At 39.6% G+C, this 25,860-nt stretch overlaps 1 protein-coding gene across 1 annotated transcript in view; it reads left to right on the forward strand.

Moving 5' to 3' along the window:
- Positions 1-25,860, forward strand: part of cntn1a (contactin 1a) — an 84,921-nt gene that overhangs the window by 29,570 nt on the left and 29,491 nt on the right. The window contains exons 2-3 of the mRNA XM_061721066.1: positions 17,433-17,567; positions 20,702-20,740. Of these exons, the coding sequence (XP_061577050.1) occupies positions 17,513-17,567; positions 20,702-20,740 (94 nt within the window). The 5' untranslated portion in view covers positions 17,433-17,512. The remainder of the gene's footprint in view (positions 1-17,432; positions 17,568-20,701; positions 20,741-25,860) is intronic.

Below are 25,860 nucleotides of genomic sequence, written 5' to 3' on the forward strand. Positions count from 1 at the left end.
ACACAAAAATGATGTAGGTAAAATTCAAAGAAATTGACCTGTTTTCAAGCGGTGCTACTTTAGGTGACATTTCATTTCTTACAGGAACGAGTTAATCACTGAGAGTTTATTACTGCTTTGTCAGACACCTACGTGAAACTCAAAGAAGCACAAATGAATATCCGTTGAGGTGAAACCAACTAAGCCAACCGTTGAACATGGGAGTCAAAGAACAATCAATGCAAGGGTGAAAAGAAGGATTTTTACACTTTTTAATATTATAGAATAGAACATGAAATGTGGTTTAGTGGATGTGAACAAAATTAGTGACAATTTTGATAAAAGTCATGGACTGAGCCATTTGGTGGGTATTAATTTCTCCCTGTCATGGTTCGAGTCTCCTCTTCTGCCACGAAGCAGCACCGTCAGACGTGATGAGAGGGAGCAGAAATCAAGGGGTCGGGCAGATTTCAGCAAAACAAACAATCCAAAGTATCACAACACAAGTGGGATTCACACGTCTTCCATCGCAGAGGAATATGAACTGATGTTTAACCAACCCAGTTCATATTTGATGTTTATTTTATGAGAGTGGAGTTTTGAGATTTATTCATTTGCACAATTATCTGCACGATCAATCATCTGCTGATCCTGATGTGCTGATAAACACGTTACATGAATAATTGGTGAACGGCTGATGGGTTTTAATTTCACTGCCCATGATCACAAATCAGAGTCGGTTTGATTCATAAAAAAAACATGCCATTAGAGGAAAACCTCAGTTATTTATCCAGAGGTCTCAGAAAAATGCATACCTGAAAGAAACACCAACTAGTAACTGGCAAACGTGACATAAGCACTAAATGTGCTTCACCTTTAATTACATGCACAGATGCGAGGAAACAATCCTCCTTTGGGGATTTGTGTGATTGTGCCGAGTCAGAGATGTTCAGTAAATCACTCTGGAAGGAGGAAGTGGAACCGCTGAGGCCAGCGAGACACAAACCTCACGCTCCGTCACTGCACGCCGTGTCCTGATCCACAGCCGGCCTGCTTCTCAGAGAATCTCTCCCGTTGTGATTGGCCAGCAAGCTCATACATTTATGGATGGCAGAGTGTTGCTAAAAGGGAAAAGAAAAAAAAGCTTCCACTGCAGGTCTCCTGGCCTCATTCATTAACTTTAATGACCCGAAGGTTAAGTGCAGACATTTGTTGAGTCCTGATTTTGATAGATACATTCTTCTGCTATGTAATAACTTTAAAAATTACTGTTTTATGGCTTAGATACAGTTCCTTAATCTTCATCTACAATGAATTTCTGTAATTGACGAGCAACCAAAGACCCACATTGTTACTCTCAACCTCATGCCACGCATAATATCCACAATTTACAGAATTCCGTACATCCTGTCACTGTTATTCAGGATCCCAGACATAATTCAAACAGGTAGCAGCAATAAATTAAGATGAATTCACGTTTAGGACCTCTATACAGGTTAATTGAAATTCTATATTGTCACTTATGTATTGTTCAATGATATTTACATTTATCGTGTCGTCAGGGCGACCGTCGGAATATAAACAACGGTTTATAGTTGTGTGCGTTGCTTTGCAAGGCTTCGTCTTCTCCAAATCTTCAGACGCATTCCCTCGTCAAATCCCCGCTACACTTATTCAGCATCTTCTGGGTTAATGCAACCCCAAAAATGCTCCACGTGAAAATTCCCCCGTTCACCACTACACAGGAGATATCTCTTAAATATTCAAGTCCACAGGCTGAGTATAAAACTCACAGGTGGGAATAACTGAATAATATATCATCCTTTAGCTGTTTGCACACGAGTTGCTCAGCTGGGGAGCTTTGGGCTGAATTGTCTTGCATACGTCTTGCTTATGTTAGAATGTTTACTTCCCTTCACTATTCTTTCCCTTGTGGATGTTAACCATTGTTGATAATGATGAAAGTAATGAAAAGTTAATTACCAGTAACACATAATTAGTAATCATGTTAAACTATATCTCAACCTTAACCGCCAGCATTTCTTTATATAAATCTAGCTTTATTAAACCTATTCAATCATCTTCCGATCTGAAGTTTAATCAACATCAAAGAGAGATTTGAGCCATTGTTTTTCTTCCTTTTTCAGGATAAATCAACATTGAAAAGGAAGAGAGAAATATTTGGAGAGTTGGCTGTAGACTGTGCTCATATCGCCCATCACTGTAACATGTCTGAACATTTCTTTGCTGGTTTCCTTCAGCAGCACAAGTTTGTAGTAAAGCATGAATTTTCTTGTTCTTTTCAGCTCCAGGGGAAATTATCTTTTCTCTGACAGCAGTTGGGTTGATGATGAACAGCAGGGATGATGATTATGAGTGTTGATGAGTTGTTTGGCCCGCTGCCGGGTTAATGGTGAGAACGAAGACGGGATGGGCTTTAAGTTTGGAGCATGGTTGAAATTCAGTTTTCTACTTGTACTTTTTCCCGGGAGGGGGGGGGGGGGGGGGGGCTGCTTCTGTTCTACTGTTAGTGGGACAGGAGAGCTTAAGAGATTAAACTGCGTCCACAGTTGGAAGAGCGCTCTGTGGGGCTTTTTCGCTGCAGGGAGGCCCGCTCACTGGTGTCCCATTTGCATGGCTCCCTGTTCCCAGCTCAGGGAACTGGTCTTTTTTTTCTTTTCTTATTGTCCCTCCCTCCTCCTTTGCACCTTGGAGAGAGTTCTTCCAACCCGCAGCCTTGCTTGCCTCTGAGACAGACAATGGAGCCAGGGTATTTAGGACACTTGGCAGGGCGGGCATGTTGGAGGGAATGGGGGCCATTGGCCGTTAAGTAGCTCATCCTGTCACTTAGCCGCTGTCATGTTAGCGCTCCTCAGCAAGGTAAGCAATGAGCAGAGTCACGCTGCACACACTCCACATCCTATTTTCCTTGCTGCAAGTCTTTGACAGTGGTGGTTTCTACTAACAGATAAGCTCCTCTTTTCTCTTGGCCATAATCCCAAAAGGGATATTTGTGGCTAATTTTCTTGTTATAAATGAAAATTAACTTTGTTCACTTAATCTCTGAGCTAATGCCAGTGTCACACCTCCTAATCTTATAAGAAGATAGATGAGAAATACTCAGCTTAGATACATCTTTTCATTTATTGCTATTTATCATACCAGTCATTTCCTCTAAAAATTGGATTTGTGCAAACTAAAGCAAGTTATAACTTTTCTTGGCACTATTTAATGTGTTGTAGTTGTCAAACATAAACCTAGATTCTTATTAGAAGAGCTCTGCCATCGAGAATAAGAGCTCTGCCATCGAGAATAAGAGCTCTGCCATCGAGAATAAGCGGTACCCTGCCATATAATAACAATTTATTTATAGTGTGCACCATCAGTGATTGAGGACCACGGCATTGAGCTTTTAAAGCATGCTACTGTTCACCTAAAGAAAATGCTTAGCCAATATCTTTATTGGACAGATGTGACATGAAATAATTAAGCGGAGCGCTTTTTTCTTGATTAAGTGCAAGCCTCTTCTGACCTTTGCCTTTATGGCACAAATTATCACACATGATGTCCTACTTCCAACACGTGAAAGCACAGACGTTGGGGCTTTCTTTTGAGCATTATCATTCAGCTAAATGTGGCACACTCTTCCGAGGCTGTTGCACCGAAAGGTCAGTGCCTTTCTGTGCTGCATTAACATAAAATACTGCGCAAACCCTTTTAGTAGAAGAATGTGTTGCATGTGCATATAAAAAACAAGAAAAAACCCAAAACAAATGACAGAGGAGGTCACTTTTTCATTTATTCATTTTTTTACAGTGATCCTCTCTGGAATGCAAAATAGTCGCTGACGAATTTGATTGTGGACCATTGTGGCAAAAAAAAAAAAACAACGAATAAATTACAGAGTGAGAAATCTCCTCTTACCTATGTCTGTTATGTACAATAAGCGATCAGCCGCTATTGTCCATACTATGGCTATTGTCGCCACACATGTTTTTCAACAGAGCAAGGCATTACCCTCTTTTTTTTATCTCTGCTGAGAGTTGCACATGCGCAATAGAGTACAGCGCCACGTGACTGGTGGCAAAGTTCATTAAAATATGTATTTTTGAATTAAATGTCCATCTTTCACGTCTTCAATGTATCATTAGCACATCATTTAAACAACCATATGCAAAATGTAAAAGCTGAGAGCTAAATAAGAGCCATTTAATAATTATGAGATTCATAATCCGATTAGTCGCCTAATCCTTTCAATAGTCAATGAATAATCGACTATCAGAACTGTCATTAGTTGCAGGCTACTTTGCATTCAGGAGGTGTTTGAAACAGCAGTTCAGACATCTTGTATTTAGTATCAAGCTGCTCTTCCAGGAAATGTTCATCATGACTCTTTGTGAATAATTAATATAATTCACAAAAAGTCAATAATATTAAGAATATCATATGTATATATATATATATATATATATATATATATATATATATATATATATATATATATATATATATATATATATATATATGTATATATATATATATATATATATATATATATATATATATATATACTGTATATATATCATAGTGGATTATCTATGCTGCAGCTACATTAACACAGTGCAATGTTGTATAGCACATCTATAATGTGGACTGCCAGTTGACTGTCTGGCTTTACCTGCTGGTTTGCTATTATGCCACCTTTAGATTGATGAGCACAAGCATAAGAATGGCAGATTAGCGAATCTTTGGAGCAGCAGTATGTAGGATCCCTGTACAAAAACAGCTTGAGAATGCTGTAAACAAAACATACTTCTCTTTCAGGGATCTGGTTCCATTTCATGTGATTGAAGTTGAGGGTGGGAATGGTTCATTTTTTCCCCTGCTATATCGTATATTAAAATCATGGCTGCATTGTTATCTGTTGACCAAACTTTGACATGAAGGGCAAATATGGTGATAATGTTTTGTTAGTGTTTGTGGTGCAGTTTTGCATGTTTTTATAGGCGCCGCCTGATTTAAGGTTAATGTAATGCATACAGAGGTCCAGCTCTGCTGTTCGTGGCTTGAATGACCGCTGTCATTGATATTCAGGCCGGCTGAGGATGCAGAGGCGGTCTGGCCCTGGGGGCATTGTGTTGACGGCAGGGGTTAGGATAAATAGTTTACATTAGCATAGCTGCTTCTATCGGGTTAGAAACAGAGACAGAGACAGGAAGGGAGAGAAAGAGGCACTGTAGGGGCAGTGAGACCGAGTAACGCAGAGAAAGAGCCGTGAACAGATCATCGGAAGCTTTATTACATCATGAATAATACTCCCCATTGGTTCATAAGGTTTTTGAAATGTTGTTGTTTTTTAAGTGGATGGGGAAAAAGGATTATAGCTCAAAGCAAACTATTCTCTAAAATAATGACATGAGGCCTTTTTGCCACAGGGGTGTTGGATGGCATCACAGCTCAGATGCTGTTCATAAATTGTTTTGTGTTTTAGAATTTTGTTTTCCTTCTTTTTTATAGAAAGTGAGCGTTTCCTTGCGGGAAGACGACAGTTCCAGAGGCTGTTGCACAATATTTCAAAATGTGAAAAGTTCATTCTAGCTGTGGAAGACATCTAGCTGTTGCAATCAGAAGAGTATAGCTGCTTTGTGTTAAATCAGCTCTTACATCAGCTCAATGCTGCACAAAAACAGTTTTCTGCAGGTGTTGTGTGTCTTGGAGTTACTGCTTCAATTACTCTCTAATGGGCTTCGATAATCGATGTGCATATACTGTTCTTTGTCATCTTATTGGACCTTTTAGAGAGGAAACATGTCCACCCTTTTTTGAGACCAGGTATCATTTTCCACAGAGTGGAGAGCACATCTCTCAGAGTCGAGGTTAAAGAGAAAAACAGTCCGACTGAGGCTCATTTTGGCATCTGTGATCAATGTAGCTGTTATAAATAATTCATAGTTTTGATGAAATGCGTCACCACCTCTTGTTGCAGAATAAGACTGATTTGGCCTTAGAAGGAACTGGAACATGTCGTCATCTCAGGTGACGATCTTCTCACAGCTGGAAAATCTGCCCTTGTTTTGTCCCCTTACTCTCCATTGAATGAACACAAATCAGCAACATTGGACTGTACAACAGCATTTTGATGACAGCTTTTTCACTAAAAAGAATATATTATGAAGGAGAATGGTGAAAGAAAGAAATGGTATAGTATAGTAGCAGTAGAGATCATATTTTTACACTTAGGAATAGCTAAAAAAAAATGGTTTTGAAGTTCTAAATGGAAATATTTGATAGTGTTGCCAGTTTGGTTGATTTTAAAGACCAGCTGTCAAACATGCTTGTTAATAATTTAGCAGCTGCGCGTGTATAGAACAGCTCCACAGTCTCTGGCTGAATTACCCCCGAACAGATTGAACAGAAATGCCCTTCTCACACCAGACCAAGATGCAGCAGCCTCTCAGGGATGATGTCAGACTCAATGTCTCGCCGTTTCATCTTCATTTAACCACGATCAATAGTCCTCTCCTTCCATTAGTTGTTTCTCAGCAGATACGATCTGATGAAACACAATCTTTTCTTATCTTATTGTGTGATGCACTACAAAATTAGTGATTTCGTGAAGAATGGATATTGCACAGCAGGAGAGTTAGTTTCCAAATAATTTCATCTCGTAACTCAGTTTGAGTAGAGATATGCTGTCTGGTTGGGTTTGGGTGATTTAAATCATTTTCACAATAACCAGCTGGCCAGGGGGAACCAGGTGACAAGGGAAATGCATTTTGAGGAATTATTTCTAAGAGTTAGATGAGAAGATCAATAATAATCACAATAGTAACTGCAAGCCTGCAGCCTAATAATTACTTTGAGCACGAAATCAGAAGACTGGATGTTCTTTTTCTGAGGGAACAAAGTGGCTAGAAAGAACATCAAACAGAAGATGAAAATCGAACATGCTTTTGTTTCTTGTCATGAAAAACGTCTTTCCAGAATTTGACTCTAATATGCTTTGTGTGGCTTATACCAAAGCATGTTAGCATATTTCTGGCCGGTGTATGTCAGGATGATAAGATGAGTAATGTTGTCTCTTTGGAAGAAGCAGACCTACGTACTAAACACTGGTCCAGGGAAGGGCAAACACAAGCTCAGGTCGTTTGGGAAATGTGCTTGAAGAGCTCTGATGTGTTTGCTGCTAACATCTTTGTGACAGACACTGGAGTACGGCCTCACATTGATGTCAGATGTTGAGTCAAAGCCTCGGAGAGCTGCAGTTGTTTCACACCGTCCATCCCTCAGCATCCTGGAGTCGTTCTGACATCACACACAGGACCAACAGCCTGACAGGTGGAAGTTAGACAATGCTGGAAAATGCCCAGGGGATTGTCTAAGATATATTTACTAGAGCCCAAGTTTTATAACTTTACAACAATAGCAAACATACAAAAATAAAAGGAGCGGTTACAACACATTATAAAGCTCTACTTATCCAACCTACTCCCTGTTAGAAGAATCTTTTAAACGTGCAATGTGCTCACAAAACCACATGTATGTATGTGGGTCTCACTCATAAAACATTAGCACACCAAATGTGTGTTTAAACAGTTCCCTGAACGAAGTTAACCTGCTTTTGGACATTCATAAAAATGTTAAAAGTTCTGAACTTTTTATAGGTGCAACCAAATCTACTCTGTAAAAATGAGTGGTACACATGATGTTGCTTGGCTTGGCTTGCTGTGTCCTGCACAATATAACCACGAGATGAGGAGTGCCAGAGTCCTTAATTTACCCGAGCACCTGCAGGTGGTTAATTCAACCAGAACTGGGAGGTTGTGAAAACATCAGATGTCATTTTTAAAAGGTAAAAACCTCTTTTCTTGCAAAATTCAATTGAAAATGTTAATCCCCAAAGGGAATTGATTAATTAAAAAAATGCAATGAATCAAAAACTTGAAAACTAATGTGAATAAACTGGCTTTTAAAAGTTACCTTTGTCTGCAGATGGATTTATTGGATTACAAAAAAAAGAGTAAAACATTTGTGAGCCAACAAACCTTTAGTTAGGGGCATGCATGTCTTCTGGATCTGAAAATATAAAAAATCTCTCTTTTCTTGGCATGAATCATGTTAAAGACATGCAGTTTGGGGATGCACCTCTGCATACTGTACGTGGTGGTCCTTGGGTGGAGATTAATAAACTGCAGTAGCTCATTTATGGGATTAATCCCCATTCTCAGATCAATTTTGAGTGATCCATGGTGATCCTATAGATCTGGAATAGGTTTTTAGTAAGGAAGTGATTTATGCACACATTTATGCACAGATTTACAAAGGTGAATGATTAAGGCCTAATGTTTGCATTCCTTAAAGACTAAAAGAGCAATTAAAATCCTTAATTTTTCTCAACAATCTGCAGTGCACCCTATAATCAGGTGTGCCTTATAGATTAATTTTGTTGTGCTTACTGACCTCGAACAAATTTTTTATGGTACACTGACTGCGCTCAAAAATCTGTCAAAATCTTTTATGTGACTTTTTGAGCTTTTTTGAGGGAAGGAGGGGTGGTAGAGGATATTTACTACTGCTACTACTGTCATTTAGCAGATGCTTTTATCCAAAGCAACTTACAAACACACCAGAGTACAAACACACCATTTCACCTGGGGAGCAATTAGGGTTAAGAGCCTTGCTCAGAGGCCCAAGGTGCTTCATCATTGTTGCCATTCCATGGCTTGAACCCGCCCACCTCTTTAGCCACTAGACTACCACCCTCCAATATAAAACATCCTGCACTCACATCTTGGAGCAGAGTTTGACTCGTACAGAAAACTGTCCCTGTCTTTTCATAACTTGAATACCAATATTTCACTGTGTGGTACTTCATGCTTGCAAACCAATAACTTGGAAAAAAACTAGCTTTGGAAAGTAACCTTGTAAATGTGGAACATTTTAACAAGTCAAGAAATGACCCAATTACAAGGACTAAAGGCTGAATTATGCTTCTGCGTCAAAATGGCGCCGTGCCTACGGCGTGTGTTCTGCGTCGACGCAGAACACACGCCGTCACCTGCGGCGTCAGTGACGTGCACCTCCCGAAAATTGTAACTACGCGTCGAGGAGACGCAGACCACACGCAGACGGAGAGGGCTGTGATTGGTTCGTTTGAAAGCAAAGCATTTCCGGTTTCCGGTTTGAAGCAGTAGTGAACTTTCAGCGCTCTTTTCTTCGTTTATATGTGATTTTTTTTGTTTTGGTTTTTTGCACAATAGTTGTCCTTATGTCTTTGATTTACTGTGACCGGAAAAAGTCGGATAAACCATTCAGAAAAAGATCGCTAACTAGCGGTCGCGGGGGGTACTGCACCGCGACGAAATGGAGAGACGGAGAAGTCTGAAGGGTTCAGCACGGCGTCACGGCTGCGGCGTGTGCTCTGCGTTGGTGTGACGCAGAACCATAATTCAGCCTTTATGTGCAAACATACTCACCTACTGCTTTACTCATCGATGTTTGATAGTTCATGAACGATGTGAAGACCACAAGAAATGACTGAACAAGTAAAATTCAAATCAATTCAATATTTTTTTATATTTTTTTTATATTCTATTACAACACAAGTTGTCTCCAGGTGCTTTCCAAAGACCCAGAACATGAGTACGGAGCAATATTACATAAAAAATAGCAGGTAAAAACTCCCCATGGGAGAAAAGCCTTAAGCCAAACAATGGCAAGAAAAACTCCCCTTTAGGAGGGAAGAAATGTTGAGCAGGACCAGGATCATAAGGGGGGGATCCTTCTGCCGGAGGCCAGCTGGGCAGAGCAGGAAAAGCGAGATCAGAAAGAGAGACTGAAGAACAGAGAGAGGAGAGACACAGACACAATGGCTAACTGGTGCACTACAGGGATGACTATAAACAGATTTAGACAGCAGACACTGAGGCGGTCAGAGGGCGGGACTGCAGGTCAGGATGTCAGTAGGTAGCCAACAGAGACGGACATGGAAGCAAGCAGTGGGATGATCAGAGGGTGGGACTGCAGGGCAGCATGCTGCTCTGGAAGCTCTGGTCTGCAAATATGCACAGAAGAGAAAAAGAGGGGGCTGACCAGCATAACAAACTACACGAACAATAGAGAACAATCATGGTGATGAAATACTTGTAATTAATAACTGAGGGTTGATCTGAAGAAAGAAAAGAAGGGGTGATGGGCACCTCTCAGTGGATCATGTTGGTGTCTCCCTGCAGCGTACAGTTGGTCTACAGCAGCATAGGATGAAGCTCTGTCTAAGACCAGCTGCTCTGGTCTTGTCCTGCAGCGGCAGCTATAACTACTGGCCCTAACACACTACAGTTTACACTAACTAGAGGCTTTACTAAACACAAACGTTTTAAGTTTGGTTTTAAAGGTGGAGGTGGTGTCAGCTTCCTTCACCCAGATTGGAAGTTGTTACTTGGTTCCATAGTAACGGTGCCTGATAGCAGAAGACTCATCCTCCAAATCTATGTTTGGATACTCTAGGAACTACGAGTAAACCTGCCCTCTGAGAACGGAGACATAAGGTAGTATCAGGTCTTACAAATATCACAGAGTTCGGCCGTTTTGGGTTTTATATGCAAGTAATAACATTTTGAAATTACCCTTTGTCAAGCCCCGCCCCTGTTGCTAGGTCGGACAAAACCGTCATCTCTCCCGTCCACTCCATCACTTTATTTCAAATGAATGTACCAAAGAAAATAAACAGCAACTAGATATGAATAAAAAGGAAAAAACACTTCGGGTACTGTGTAGTGAGTTTAAAATACAGAGATTTTTGGGAAAAACAAGATCTTTTGATCAGTTTAGCTGAAAGCACGGTGGGAGGGTTGAACTCCGAGTCTGGCCATCCACATCCAGCTTTTTTGTAATTTATCATTGGTTTTGGGAAAGGGATGAAATGTATTCCTGTGATTCTCTCTGGGTAGTGGGTGTCACTTTTACGAGTGCCCAAATCACATCACTTAACCATTTTAACATAAATAAATAAATAAAATGCTTTTGCGGTTGTAGCTATGGGTTGTTGCCTGGTGCTGAGCTGGGATATTCTTCCCCAGATGTAGCAACAGAAAGGGATTTTCCTGACTGCTCAGTAAGGGACCAATCAGAAGGCTGACAAAGGGTCAATTGGATACTTGGACTGGAAGTTTTACGGGGATCGAACAGAGAGAGGCTAACACCGGAGGGACGTGGTCTCTTGTTGAAAGAATTTACCTTCTCTGATTAACCTTCCTTCATGAGTTTCCTTGTTCAGGACAAATGTATGGGAACCGTGATTCAGGCAGCTCAGAAATGGTTCAGTTGTGATATTCTCTGCATCTTCGAAAAGCAATAGAAGAATTTCTTCTTTTTTTTTATCGGTTTAGGATCTGTTTCCAGATGATGGAACGATCTTTGATGGTTTAATCATTTTATCCAGTTGTGATGCTGCGGTAGACTGGACTGCATCAACAAGTGAGATATAAATTCATTTGAACGGGGTACTTCTTGTTTAGCTGAGATAAAGTAACTGACAGAAAACATACTTCCTCCCAAATTGGTTGAGATACGACTGACAGTTATTTGATATTGGAAATAATTTAGTTTTCTGTTGATTTACTTATCTATCTTCACTACTGGAGTATTTTTCTGTCCAAGTGGAGTCCAGTTATATAATGTAGGGTTAGATTACAATGCACCAGGAGAGGACACTTGTCTAGTCAGTGCTCATTTTCACTAACAGAACTGATTAAGACCAATCCAGTGTTAACCCCGGTTTGGCTTCTCCTCGCAGGATTAGACCAAATCTGTTGTTACTGATTTAAGTGGGGGTGAGGGGTATAGGGGGATGGGGTCGCTAGAGCAAAATCTTGATTTGAAATCTATCACTCTGAGCCCTCCACATCCTTTCCCCCATCCCCATTTCTTATCCTCCTAACTCACATAAATGGATTTGCACTGGTTGAAGAGTAAAAATGTAATCTTTAAAGTTATCCATTCATTCATGTACCTCCCAAAAGGGCCCAAATAGAAAAACTAATTTTGAACTTTTGGGGTTGTGATTAATAAACACTGATGGCAGTATTGATCGCTGGACTTCAGCAGCCGTATTTCTGGATCTCCCCCAGAAGCATCTTCTAGTGCTAATATGATGGTTGTAAAGTAAGGACAAGAAAAGGGAGCAAAGTAGGCAGAAAAGCAACTTAGGGTAGAAAGAAATTGATATAAAAAAAACACTAAAAACTAATGTCAAACAGTAATTGCCCTGGCCGTGTCCTGGATTTGATTCATGGCAGAGAAGAAAAATCTTGGTTTGAGGGCTTTCATGTCTGGGTCATGTGATTTACAGTGATGTCTGGGGCACTCGTCTCAGCGCGACTTCTCAGGAGAAGAAAAAACAAACAGGAGAGGCAGGACGCAGTTTTAAAACTGATTGCAAGACCTTTCTGGGTTACTTTATGGTCTGATGTGATTTTGCAATTTATCAATTGTCATTTTGTAATGGAAGAGATGGTCCCACTTCCTTCGCCACTCTGGTGCTACAATGATGCTTTAGTTGTTTTACTCTATTCTCTTAAGTGCATCTATTGAGACTATGATTTATGAGTAACAGAAATGGCAGTTATCGCTGTAGTAAAGCTGCAGAGTTGAGGATTAAAAAAAGAAAGTTTAGCTAAACAAGGCTTTCACTGCTTTGTCTTCTGTCAAGCTTTAAATGCCGTTAACACATGAGCAGAGCATCATATGTCTTCCTTCCATTGTTCCAGATTAAAACGCGTGTTTGCATAGTTTCTTTGCTGGTCACAAAAGGCCCCCTGCAGCACACAAACTGCTGCTTTTGAAAGGTGTTGCTAGGATACAGTCCCACGTAGAGATGAGATCCACTCTGTATAGCAATCCTGGAGCTGTACAGCCTGGACATTGCAGTACATCTAAAATACTGGGCGCATGGCGTATGTCTGACCGGATCCTCTTCATGCATGTTCAGTTCTACTGTAACTGCAAATTTGCTTGTCATGCAAAGCTGCCATATTACATGCACGCCCATCTTTTGTAATGTTTTCTATAATAAGACTGCAAATGTTTTGTTCGATCTGGGATTTCAGTCCTGCTGTCAAACCTACAAAGTCCAGCGGCTGACACAGCAGAGTGTTTACAGAGGATCAATAGTCTCTGCCTGATGTTCAGTAGCACTCTAATCAACAATCACCATTCAATAAGACCTGGGAAACAAGGGACTGGTTAGTTATAACCGTTAAAGTAATGCTCAGTTCTGCATTAGTAAAAAAAAACTAAAAAAACTGCTGTCATAGATGTGATACGCTTTCATTTAACAACTGCTGTACGTGTAGGCATTTTTATTTTGCCAAAAAAACTCCAAAAGCACATAATTACACAACTATCCTGGCCTGTCATCCTAATTATGTTCCTCCTCACTACAAAGAATTTGCCTGGTTCCTCTGGATTTGACTTTGACTTCCAGAGGACAATACAAACGGACGCACAAAAAATCTGCCTCTGGATGCTGCTTGATAGATATACAGACAATTCGAGAATCGATACACGTGACAAAGGCAGGGCGACAACCAGACTAGTATTTTAGCATTTCTGCAGCCAACTTGGTTATTTTGAATATCGATTGTTGGACGGTCCAGCATGAGTCACTGGATAAAGCCCGCCCCCAGTTGCAGTTGCAGTTGGTTTGAAGAATGGGAGAGACAGACCCATTTCCTCAGAGAGAATTTTCACTGACAGTGGGAATGGCTGTTCATTGTGTAAATGTTTGAAAAAAAGAAAAAAGTCAGAATTAATGAGACTCTTAACTTCATGAACTCAAAATGGTGACTTTATAAATTCAGAAGTTTGTGCAAAAAAAGTAATTCAGGATCAGATGGTACATAGCTGAGGGTAAAGCCTGTTCTCAATGACCTTAATGAACTCATTTTTTAACGATGGAGCAACAAGGAAATACTCCTGATTTTAGCCTAACATCACAGTAGTTGCATTTCCATTACCCCTAGACCTGTGCAAAACCCAAATATTGAAAAAGAAAACCTGCGATGGAAACGGCTCTAATTTGAAAAAAAACCTTTGTATGCTTTCAAAAGCTGTTTTTTCAGGCAATTTGATAATCCAGGTTAAATGCAAAAATGTAATGGAAACGCTTTTTGTGCATTTCATCGTCTCTGGCAGCGCTGGATGTGATGTAGCCGGTCAATCTAAAGTCATCAATATCTACTTACTTTCCAGCTGTTCTTGGCCTATTATTTTTTGTCCATCTTTTTCAACGAAGAGATTTTCTTTTTCATTGTTTTATTGTTTTGAAATGAAGTCTCACAGGACGAGATCGGAGAGAGTTATGAGAATTACGAGAATCACAAATTCAGAGTTTTGATTTTCTTTTGCAAAAAAGTGTAATAGAAATCCGACTAATAATATCATCTGCTTCTGGAGTTTGAAAGATACTGACATGAACGATCTATACATGTTTGAAGCTGTTTTTGCTCTTCTTGTTCGTTTGTGTGCAGATCGGTCCCAAGGTGGCTACTGATGGTTGAGCAAACAGCGAAGTTTGCTCAACCAATAAGCATTGTCAATCATCAGAGAGTAGTTTTTCTGTGTTTCCTCACTCAAACAGCATTGCTTTTATCTTGACTTACTGGGAGGGAGGCTGGGAGCTGCTGCTCGCAGAGCTGGTGTTCATATATTTTCATATATCAGTGGAAGTGAGTCTGCATACTCATGTCAGTCATCAGGTTGTTGAACTGTCAAGAAGCTGGAGCCTTGGAGGCTGATTTGGAGCAGAGCCAAGCCTGCTTCCTTTGCACACTGTGACTAGCGGGAAGGGCTTGTCGTCAGCTGCACATTGATTCTGATACCCCCCCCACACACACACACATATACGTATACAGAGATGGATAGCATGTTGTCCCGTGAGTGTATATGTGTGTATGTCGCTTGTTTATTCAGTCAATCAACTCCCAATATATATATATACATATATATATATATATATATATATATATATATATATATATATATATATATATATATATGTATATTTTATTAATTTATTTATTTATTTATTTGCACAATGATAACACAGTCATTTTATCATACAAGGACAAATAATCTGTGCAGGAGAGGAAAAGAAGCCCAAAGGGCTTATAAAAAATCCTCCCCCTCAATACAAAATCACCAAAACAAATCAATCAATAGAAAAAGAATAGAAAGGAAAAAGAAAAGGTAAAAGAAACAAAGAAAAACACAATAAATGTTGTATATATGAAGGAGACGGGCCATTTATAGCATCAAAAATAAAAAATAAGAGCTTAAAATATATTCTTAATTTAACTGGTAGCCAGTGTTAAGGACACAGCAGAGGAATGATGTGGTCGTGTGTTCGAGTACTTGTCAACAGGCAAACAGCAGCATTCTGAACAAGTTGCGTACTATGCAGTAAAGTTTGGTTAATTCCATAATAAAGAACATTGCAATGATCGAGCCAGAAACGAATGAGAACATGAATGGCTTTATCAAGTGAAGAGGAATGGCTTGACTTTTGCTAGGAGTAAAAGATGACGGAAGCTCGCCCTGACAACAGAATCACTCTGTTAATCAAATTTTAAACTCTGTTAATCAAATTTTAAAAAGTCATTCAGAGATTTCTGGGCACGATTAATGTGAGGGGCAAGAGTTTCAAGACCTGGGACAAGTGAAGACACAGTACTACTAGCGGGCTTGGAAGAAATAAACACAATGTATTCAGTTTTACTCTCATCCAACCCTTTAAACTCAAGCCTATTTTTCAATGCCCATGAGCTTTTCTGTCCCTGGGGTGGAATGGGTTAAGTTAAGGAGGTTTTGAGACGGCCAGAGTTTAATGTCATCTAAGCATCTGCGGATGGATTCCAGGGCACTTGATGAAGTAAAGTTGATTGACAGATAGAGTTGCAGATCATCCGCATAGAGATGAAACATGACATTATAATGAGAAATGATTGACCCTAATGGCATCATGTTTCATGAAAATATGACAGGGCCCCAAAATAGATGCCTGTGGCATGCAAGAGATCAAAAGGGCTGACGTAGAGGGGAGGTCCTTAATCAAAATGGAGAAACTTTTGTTTGCTAAATAGGATCTGAACCACTGCCGCACTGGTCCCTGCAGACCAACCTGTTGATCCAGGCGTTTCAGAAGGTCCGAGTGGTCACGACTCACCAGTGTTGAATTCTGCAGTAAGGTCCAGCCTCACTATCAGCACTGGTGTATTAGTATCCAGGGACAGGAGGATGTCATTCTGAACCTTCAGCAGAGCACACACAACATACTATGACAGGGCTATTCAATTGGCGGCCCGCGGGCCACATGCGGCCCGCCAGGAGCGTTTATGTGGCCCCTGGTCATATTTCAAAAAAGGGGGTGTTTGTTGAAAAAAATTTTTTTTTTTTTTTTTTAATAATATTTTTATAACTGGCTACTTTGGACTAAAATGGTTGTGCTCAATGCTTAATATAATATTCAAATAAGGAAATCTTGGTGGAAAGTGGTGCTTTGTCTTTATGGCGTGTTTTATTAAAAGTAGGTCAATATCAATTTCATTAAGTTTGCACAATGCATGGTTTCAAAATGAACTTGCATTCAAAATAATATTTCTTTATCTGAATATTATATTTAACATTCACAATTACTAAATCTGGAGACAATTAATACATAATTCATATGTAAACTAGATATATTCAAATGTATAATACAAATGTATTATAAGTTATATAAGTCTTCGTCTTTGAGTGCAAAATACATTTTGAAAACCCCCAAATTTTCAAATTGTGCGGCCCTCTCCATACAGTCCTTTTGCAGATGTGGCCCCCGGCCGAGTCTAGTTGGATACCCCTGTACTATGACCTTGTAATAAAGGTTAAACAGTAAACAGAACATATTAAATCTCACACTTCATTAGTCAAATGGAAAATATTAAACTGTATGTAGTCTCACACGTACATTGTAACCATTGTTATATGGTTGTATTATTGACAAAGTATTTCAGAGGCATTTATGCTGATTCTTGACTTTTCACTGTGGCCTTACTTAGCTAGAAATATGCATTGCATGGCAGATTATCCAGAAGCAATTTGAGCTTTCCATTCAGTTTTAGTGCTTTCTCTTTTCTAATCTATATTTGACTTGCAATTTACTTGTGAAAGGCGGTTTAAAAAAACCAAACATAATATGCTTTTCTTCTGCCGCTACACTACCGTCAGGGCGACAATAGGTCGCAGTTTATTGTTGAACTGTAGACGAGGTTTTTATTGTGCTACTCTGAAATCTGAAAGACAGTGGAGTTTGCAGAATGTCTCATTAACTTGCACAGTACTGGCTACCAAATACATGGCCTTCTGTCAGGAGTTTTCAGTCTTTTTACAAACATTTCTATTTTCTTGTTCTGTTAAAGGAAACCCAGGAGCTCCTGCTAATGTTTCATCAGCTGAGCTTGGAGCTGTAACCCCACCAGGTGGTTCTGAGTTCAACATCATGCTGTGCCTCTCCCTGCTCCTCCATCTCCTGGTCCTCTCGCTGGCGCCCACAGGTCTGTACCTAAAAAAAACACATAAAGGCACAAAATGTGTTCAAATATATTTTGATTCTCTGCTGTGTGATGAACAGCATTGTATGTCTAAATGTTGTACTTTTCAGTCCATTCATGTTCTTTAAGAAAGAAAGAATAAATACATTTCAAGGCTATATGGGATTGCAAATTCCATTTTCACTTCTGAGCTGCAGAGTAGATCGTGGACAATCATAAAATGTGGGCTTGGCATTGGTGAGGCAACAAATATAGAGTTTTGGTCTCTGGCTCTATTCATATTAGTGTGGTTTATGTTAAAAACTCATTTTTCAACTCTGTCAACTCTTTTTTTCAACTCTGTCAGAACAGATTCATGTCCAAGCTTCACCACCCTAAACACATGTCACATGACCACCCATGTTCTGCTAGTGTCCTGTCATTAGCTTTGCTCCGGTTTAGGGTTTACCCTTGAGTTAAGCCCAGAGTTAAATAAGATCCTAAACCCCATTTGTGCCCGTGGTTTAACCATCAGCTGACCCATCACACTAATTTTGTTCTCATTAACCCTCATTTAGGTTCATGCAGGGTCTTGCTTCTGAATTAAAGAGCATCGAGAGGGGGTGGCAAATTTATGGCGTATTATTTATTCAGCATGATTATCACTACATACACACAATGTTAATGATAATATCAGATTGGATTTGTCCGACTGAGTCATTTTCCTTCTTTCAATCAGAGGATTCAGCAGGAGCAGTGACCTTTTCTGGCCTGCTGGGTCCTTGACCTACACAGTGTGCATTTGGTCATTAAGCACTTTTGGTGCATCACGCTCCCTTGACTTCAAGTCTTTTGAAATGTTCAATACTGCTGGATGTGCACTCAGAGAAGCTACTGTTAATTCAGATTCAGACGACTTTATTAATCCCTTTGGGAGGTTCCTAGCTGATCTGTTGGATGCAGCGTCCTTAAACCGTTGTCTTATTGTATAATTTACAGCTTTCCATACTCCCTTCACATCATCGTCAGTCACAGCGGCACCTGCTCTTGTGCCTACATGCCTGGCTCTTGTACAACTATGGATTGTCTGATGTTAAACAATGACAAATAAAATCATCACATTACGTCCCTTTCAAACACTTTAACAATGACAGGATGCTATATATCTAATTTATTTATTACACATTTTATTTGGCAGGGTTAAGGTGTACTTTCATTCTCCAGCCACTTCAACCCTGGATCTGCTAAGCCGTTGCTGCAACAATCCAGTCACATTCAAATTTGAGTTTAGCTGCGTGTTAAACTCAAAATGCTGCAGTTAACGTGTTTCATGTGAACCTGCTGAAACAGTGTCTGAAGAAAAGATAAAAATGATCTGTTTTCAGCAGTCAGACTCTCTGGAGTACTGTTCATGCCATGTGCACCCATACAAAAAGTTACATATATGAATATATAACCACACCAGTGTTGATAAAAGCTTCTGATTATTTGTCTTTCAAACAGTCATAATAAAGAGCACCCAGAATTTTTAAAAGAATTATGTTGGTTTGGCTTCAATCTTACGTGCCTGCTCTTCATCCATCCAAGGACCCATTTGTGTTTGTGCCAGCAGTCTTTTATTAAATATGTTTGCTGCATCAGTTTCACTAGCCGACATAAACTCTGACAAGTTGCTCTAACTACAAACCATGAGATCACACAGGTGGCAGGCAGCTTGGGTAAAAGCACACCTGTCAAAGCTGGGATGTCAGTTTACCCTCGGAGGAAGAACATGGAACACAAATTGTGTTGGAGCTGCTAATAGCCAGAGTCTGAGAGTCTCAGACAGTAAATCTAATGCCGCAAGCAGTGACATGTACTTTAAGGGATAAAGATAAATCTGATGGAATTGTGTAGCCATATTTAGGTCAGTTTAAAGTAAATAAACATGCCATGGATGATTAAAAGGAGTACAAATTGTCATAAAAAATACACACTATGTATCTGATACACCAAACAGCAGAGTTGCGTGTCTTTGAGGGATTAGACGTTGCAGGGGTCCATTCGGCCTGCTGCTGTGCGATCAGCTGCACTGGAAACAAACCAAAGTGGACGGAGAACAGCAAGCCTGAAAATGACCCGTCTGAAATTGAAACAACCTCCTCTGTGCTGCTGCACCTCGGGCAGTTCACACTCATCTCTTGGCAGCTTGGATTTTTGGCTCCAAACCCAGGACGTCCCTCTTAAAGTATAAAGGATGTAAATTGTTTGGAGGTGGTTTACAAATTTTGTTTTGTAGCTGCAGAATCTCCTACAGACATATTACCAAATATATAACTATCACTGCATGAATGGACACGTAAATGCAAGACCTGACGCACGTTTGTACTGCACACATCAGTGGACGTGGTTTAAGCACAGGCTTGCACTGTTATTTAAACGGAGAGGCAACAGCCTCTGTTCATTACTTTAAATGGAGGACAAAAGTGTGTCATTTGTTTTTAGCCACAACAAGCATAACTGGTGGTGCACCAAGGTTCACAAACAGCAGAATAAGCTGTTATAAACATGCACCGATAATTTATTATACGTCCACTGCCAGGAAGACATTTAAAACATATTTTAGTTTACGAAAGTTTATAGAATTCCTTTATATCTTAATGAAATATCGGCAACATAATTTTGTAACAAATGCATATGAAACATGTCTTTGCATATATGTTGAAAAGAGTAAGTGGAATGGACAAGTTAGAGCCAACAAGTCCAGGGTGCGGGTGCATGCTATCAAACAGATGGAAGTTGGGAGAGTTTAGACCGCACACTGATGGTTTCCAGGTGGACTTAAAGAAAAGCTAATGGATTTCAGGATGACAACACGTCCACTGATATTTGAGACAAAACGTCTCACATCTGGGGCTGTCACGTCACCGTACCCAGCAAATCATAACAGCTCAACGGTTGCCACATTTCCAGACCTAGAGTATGTGCTGCCAAAGTGACAGGCTTGAGTTATGTTGGAGTTTAGGATTGGGTGGTCACTTCAGACACCCAAATGTAACAGGAGAAAACACAGAGAAAGTATTTGTTTTCATATGCCCCTTTTTTTAATGTCATTTTGTTTTTGCAGTGTCATTCATGATTTGATGTATTGACATGCCTTTCTTTATCGACTTTTACAGATGCATCGATCCACAGGGTAGCGCCCGACTTTTATCGAGGTAAGAGCGAGTCCAAAGTTACTTCGTAGTGTCATTAGACAATTTCATTTCTCTACTTTTTTTGGAACATACTCCACAATCTACTTCTGCTCATATGGATTTTCATTTATACCCAACATTTATTAAGAAATCTTGAATTATATATGTGGCGATCGGTTTATATTTCGGGGCATGATTAAGCTGAAATCTAATTCTGAACATATTTATATGTGTATATACATTATATATACTATAGATAGATAGATAGATAGATAGATAGATAGATAGATAGATAGATAGATCTATGTATAATCGTGCAGAGTAAAAGAGCTGCATTTGAAGTTTAAAGGCTTGCTTTTACTTGAATTACTCGTTTCAAAGCAGTTTCACAAATAAGGGCCGGCTCATGTTTACTGTGATGAGGTTATAGCCTTGGATGAAATGAAGATTCATTGTTAGACTTTGGTGCGTGACTAGCACCATTGTTCCAAGATCTATTCAGCTCCAGATGCTGCCCTCATTGTTCAGGACAAGGGGTTATTTTTAAACAAACACATTTATGAAGACAGGCAGACCATATGTGATACTGCTCGTTACAAAAGCAGAACTCAAAGTCAATGCGGTTTGGCTCTGTTGAAGCGAGTTTAAAGCTACTGGTTAAGTATCGGTGTTGTGAACTTTTGCTAATTCACCAAACACACCTGGATTTTAGTTGTGGCTCTCCCACACCTCCCCTACACACAGGAGCACTGTGGCCAAACTCAACCGATATCTAATTCTTGGTCTTCGCCCTTTGCCAAATGTTCCTTCAGATGATTCTATCTCACTAATGGAAACTTTTTTGTTAATAATTGCTCCTAAATATTTAGTAAAAACCAGGAAAAGCAGCCCAGATTTTATCAACCTGCCCAGTCTGATATTTTTCAGCCCAAAGTCAAATGAAGAAAACTTTTTAATGATGCCATAATGGCAGCTTTTTTGTTAATAATTTCTCCTAAATATTTAGTAAAAACCAGGAAAACCAATTAATTCTATGTAAAAACCGTTAATTAATAAATGCGTAATAGATTTCAATTCATAAGCAAATGAAGCTTCACATCACCACTAAATAGCCCAAAAAAAGTTCAGGCTCCAAACAAAGACTACAATTAAATCCAGTAGATTAAAGAAAAGAAAATATCAGTGAGTTTATTGTGCAAGTTTCTACTTTTCTCTGCCATAATGGAAACTTTTTTGTTGATAATTTATCCTAAATATTTAGTAAAAACCAGGAAAAGCAGCACCAAATATGTATTTTTCAGCGCAATTGCGCTGAGACTCAGACTCTGTTCAAATGGTCAACTACAATTGCATTTGATTAGCAGACTTCAGGAAGGTGACAGCTGGTGAGAGGCGAGTGCTCTTCTCATGGTCCACAGCAGACTTTGTTAATGAAAGAACATCTGGAGGCTATCTATCTTTCCACTGTTGCTTTCTAACCTGCAGATTACTGTGTACCACCCACACGGGTCCAGGATGGTCGGTAGTGCAAGAAGCTGCATGAGAGCTTCTGTGATTTAGCGTGAAGTTAGACGGGTATGAAACAAAGGGGAAACACATATCCACATTTTTGCTGCCTTAAATTCAGATGTTAAAGTCTTTGTTGCAAAGAGAAAAAAAATGAAGGAAAAGAGCTTTTAACTTGCTCAGCTTACAGCTTCACTCGCTTCAAAGTGAGAGTGGAGCAAAGAGAGGAGTCTGGCATAGTCAATAACAAAAGGATGAAATCGAGAAACAGGAATATGCTGAAGTTTTTATTCCAAAAATATATTTGGAGTTTTTTCAAAACCCCAAATGTAAAACTTGATTTCAAACACGAATTCCTGATTTTTGTAGCAGACCCCCTCAGCCTTTTGTGACAGGTTGCACGTACCACGAGGCTGCTCTGGGGACGTGAGGAATCGCTGTGCCATGAATAATTAAAAAACATGCTAACATTATTTATGACATTACTATAAAGCAAACAACCAGTGAACCCCCAACCGATGAAAGCACATGTGGATCACTCACTGGACCTCGTCACCAGCAACCCATGAAATGAAAAGCTTGTATCAAATCAAAGTAATCAATATTATTGTATAAACTAATAAACCGTTGCAACCAATCATTACTAAACCCTTGCAAAATAAATACTGTAAATTCTAACTGATATTAAAAGGTCTAAATGAAAGAAGAAATTTTGTAAAATTAACTACTCTGCAGATAAAAAATCAGAAGAGAATAATTGGATTCATCTTAACATCATCAGTGCACAGGGTGAACTGAAAAAGGAAACACATATGACAGTAATTTAAGAGAGAAAATGGTTTTCAAGAGCCAGTGAAACAAGTAGAATAAAAACAGAAACAAAACGATTCTCTATAATTTCTAGATTGCAAAGTATCTTGTGTGTAGATATAAACACCAGCTGTACACTTCGAAAAATGAAAGGAAAACTCAAACTAGGCTGAAAGCTACAGCACTTCAGTAACTTGTGTAGCTCACACATTCCTCCACTGACAGTTAAGAGACATAAACGGGAAGAAAAACCACAATAGAAGAGAATAAATTAAGAGCTTAGACATGATTTCATTTTCAAACACAAATGAAAAAGAAGAAGGGTAACAGGGACTGGCTACTTCGGAGAACCTTGAAGGTGAGTGAAAAATCTTATGCAATTAAAAAAAAGTAGCTGCCACTACTTGGAGATGGAGGGATGGAGATGGAATCCCGCCATCTCAATCCCTCTGCTTGCTTGGAGATATCACACAAATCAATCTCCCAACCAGATACAAAAACCCACTGCTCATTTCTCTATCGCCAAGAAAACAGTTCTGCTAAATTGGAAATCAAAACAATCGTTACACATCAACCACTGGACCAACCTTCTCACAGAATTCATATGAATGGAAAAAATTGTAAAAATGTCAAAAGCAATATTTCGGCCTTTCAGGAAACCTGGAATCTTTGATAAGTCTCTGAGTCGTTCACACATGACGATCAACACGATTAACATGAAAATAGCACCACTATATTCCCCTTTTTGCATTATTGGTATTACTATTTTTATATAATATAATATAATATAATATAATGACAGTTTCTCTTTGTTTTCTTTTTATATATTTCTTTTCTTATTTGTGTATTATCATCCACCGGATGCCATATTGTGTGAATGATATACACTGCACAGGATAGGCTAGAATAAGCCCTTGGCTTCAGCCTACTCCTTTTTCGGACATTTCTATTTACCTTTTATTTTATTTGTGAAATGAACATGTAAATGTCTCAATGTATTCTGTCCGAAATAAACCATTCATTCATTCATTCATTCATTCAACACACCTCGGTGAGTTCATCGTGAAGCTTGGGCTGGTCAGACATTTTTATCTGCAGAACTGACTCAGTATGATTGAGCACGGGCTGTAGACGCTGTGATTTCCTCCCTCATTCAGGTACACCGCAGGCCTCGACGCTTAAGGTCAGCCAGCACTTAGTTATGTGTGACAAAATGTTGGTCTGCCTTCATAACGTCGATGTCAAACCTGTAGGAAATGATGGCGAAGGAGGCAGAGTCGATAGCAGGCTCAAAGGTCAGAACTGTGTGGGCAGGCGCCCGGCTCCTCTGCAGGAGCTCTGTGTTCTCTTACAAGTCAACCGATTTTCCTTCAGCTCGTACAAATGTAAATACCCATCAGCCTACTCTGGAAGGCCCTCTAAATCTCAGCTGTCTGTACCTTTGGTATCAAATCACACTGTTCGCTGGTTTGAAAGCTGCCTCTGAAGTTTTTCATGGCTTTGAAAAAGTATAAGAAAGTCAATATAACCTCAATAAACTGTCAGCTGTATACAGACATGTATACAGACATGTGGGGATAATTCTAAACACCCATTTAAGAGCTACAGTTCACTCAGTGGTTTACACAACGGTGAGGACTTATTGCTGTTTGATTATTGCTGCCATGTGATCATCACTGAGCTCAAATGATATAAATATCTTGTTTGGATCCCGTAGTCTTCCTGCATCTTCATCGTGGTTTTCACGGCAAAACTCGCACCACCCTCAATATCCAGCACGCAAACTGTCACCGCCAACAAGCCTACAAGTAAATGGCCCCACAGTGAAGCAGAATAATGAACTATTCTTTCACACTGAATTAAAAAAAAGAGAGAAAATATTCCCTACAGGGACAATTTGGTCTTCCACTATGCCTCATTACGTAGCTCATGGGCTTGTGGGTAATTATCGTTACACTGTGCTCATAGTGCCTAAAGGGTACAATATGCTATCTGTCCCACTTGGACACTCTCTTGGTCATGCAAACAAACTTCCAGATGTTGGGAGGCATCACTGCAAGTTAAACAACACTCAGCAGAGAATTTAGTTTCTCTGGGACTGGAAGGAAGTAGGTGATCATTTAGATATAGAAGAAAACTTACAGCCGCAGGTAATTAAACAGCTGGTAAACACATTCAACAGTCATGTATTTATAGAACAATAGTGCAAAACAATGCAAACAGGACAGACTACGCATTCTCATTACCCAATATTTATTATATTGTACTGTGTCAAGCCGTTAAGTCGTCATCTGGAAACCTGAAATGATATTTAGACCTCCATAAATAATTTATGTCGCATTAATGACCAATGCTAAAATAGCAGGCTCCAAATATCACAGGCTGTGGTGTTTCAGTTGCAAATGAGCATCTAAACTTGGACTGTCTGTGTTTGTTAATGAAGCGTATCCAGAAGACGATCACTTCCAGCGAACCCTGGAGACGCTCTGACCACAGTGTCCGTCTGTGTGTGTGTGTGTGTGTGTGTGTGTGTGTGTGTGTGTGTGTGTGTGTGTGTCGGGTCTAGTGCGGATGTGACGTTCCCTCAGATTTACTGTCCATTTTCTTTCTTTGAGTCTTTGTGTTTGTGAGTAGGAGAAATCTCAATTGACTGTTGTGTAAACAGTTGAGAAGGTCGAGCAGTTCATCCACAGTCAAGTGGTGCCAACGGAGGGGAACAGAGAGGGTTTGATTCAGGGAGAAAAAGCAAATGCCAGCAGCATACAGCCTGGGAAAACTAATGATAAGGACACCACTGGAAACACAACAGTTCCAAATACATGTGT

This window comes from Cololabis saira, chromosome 5 (genome assembly GCF_033807715.1).
Source record: "Cololabis saira isolate AMF1-May2022 chromosome 5, fColSai1.1, whole genome shotgun sequence".
NCBI lineage: Eukaryota > Metazoa > Chordata > Actinopteri > Beloniformes > Belonidae > Cololabis > Cololabis saira.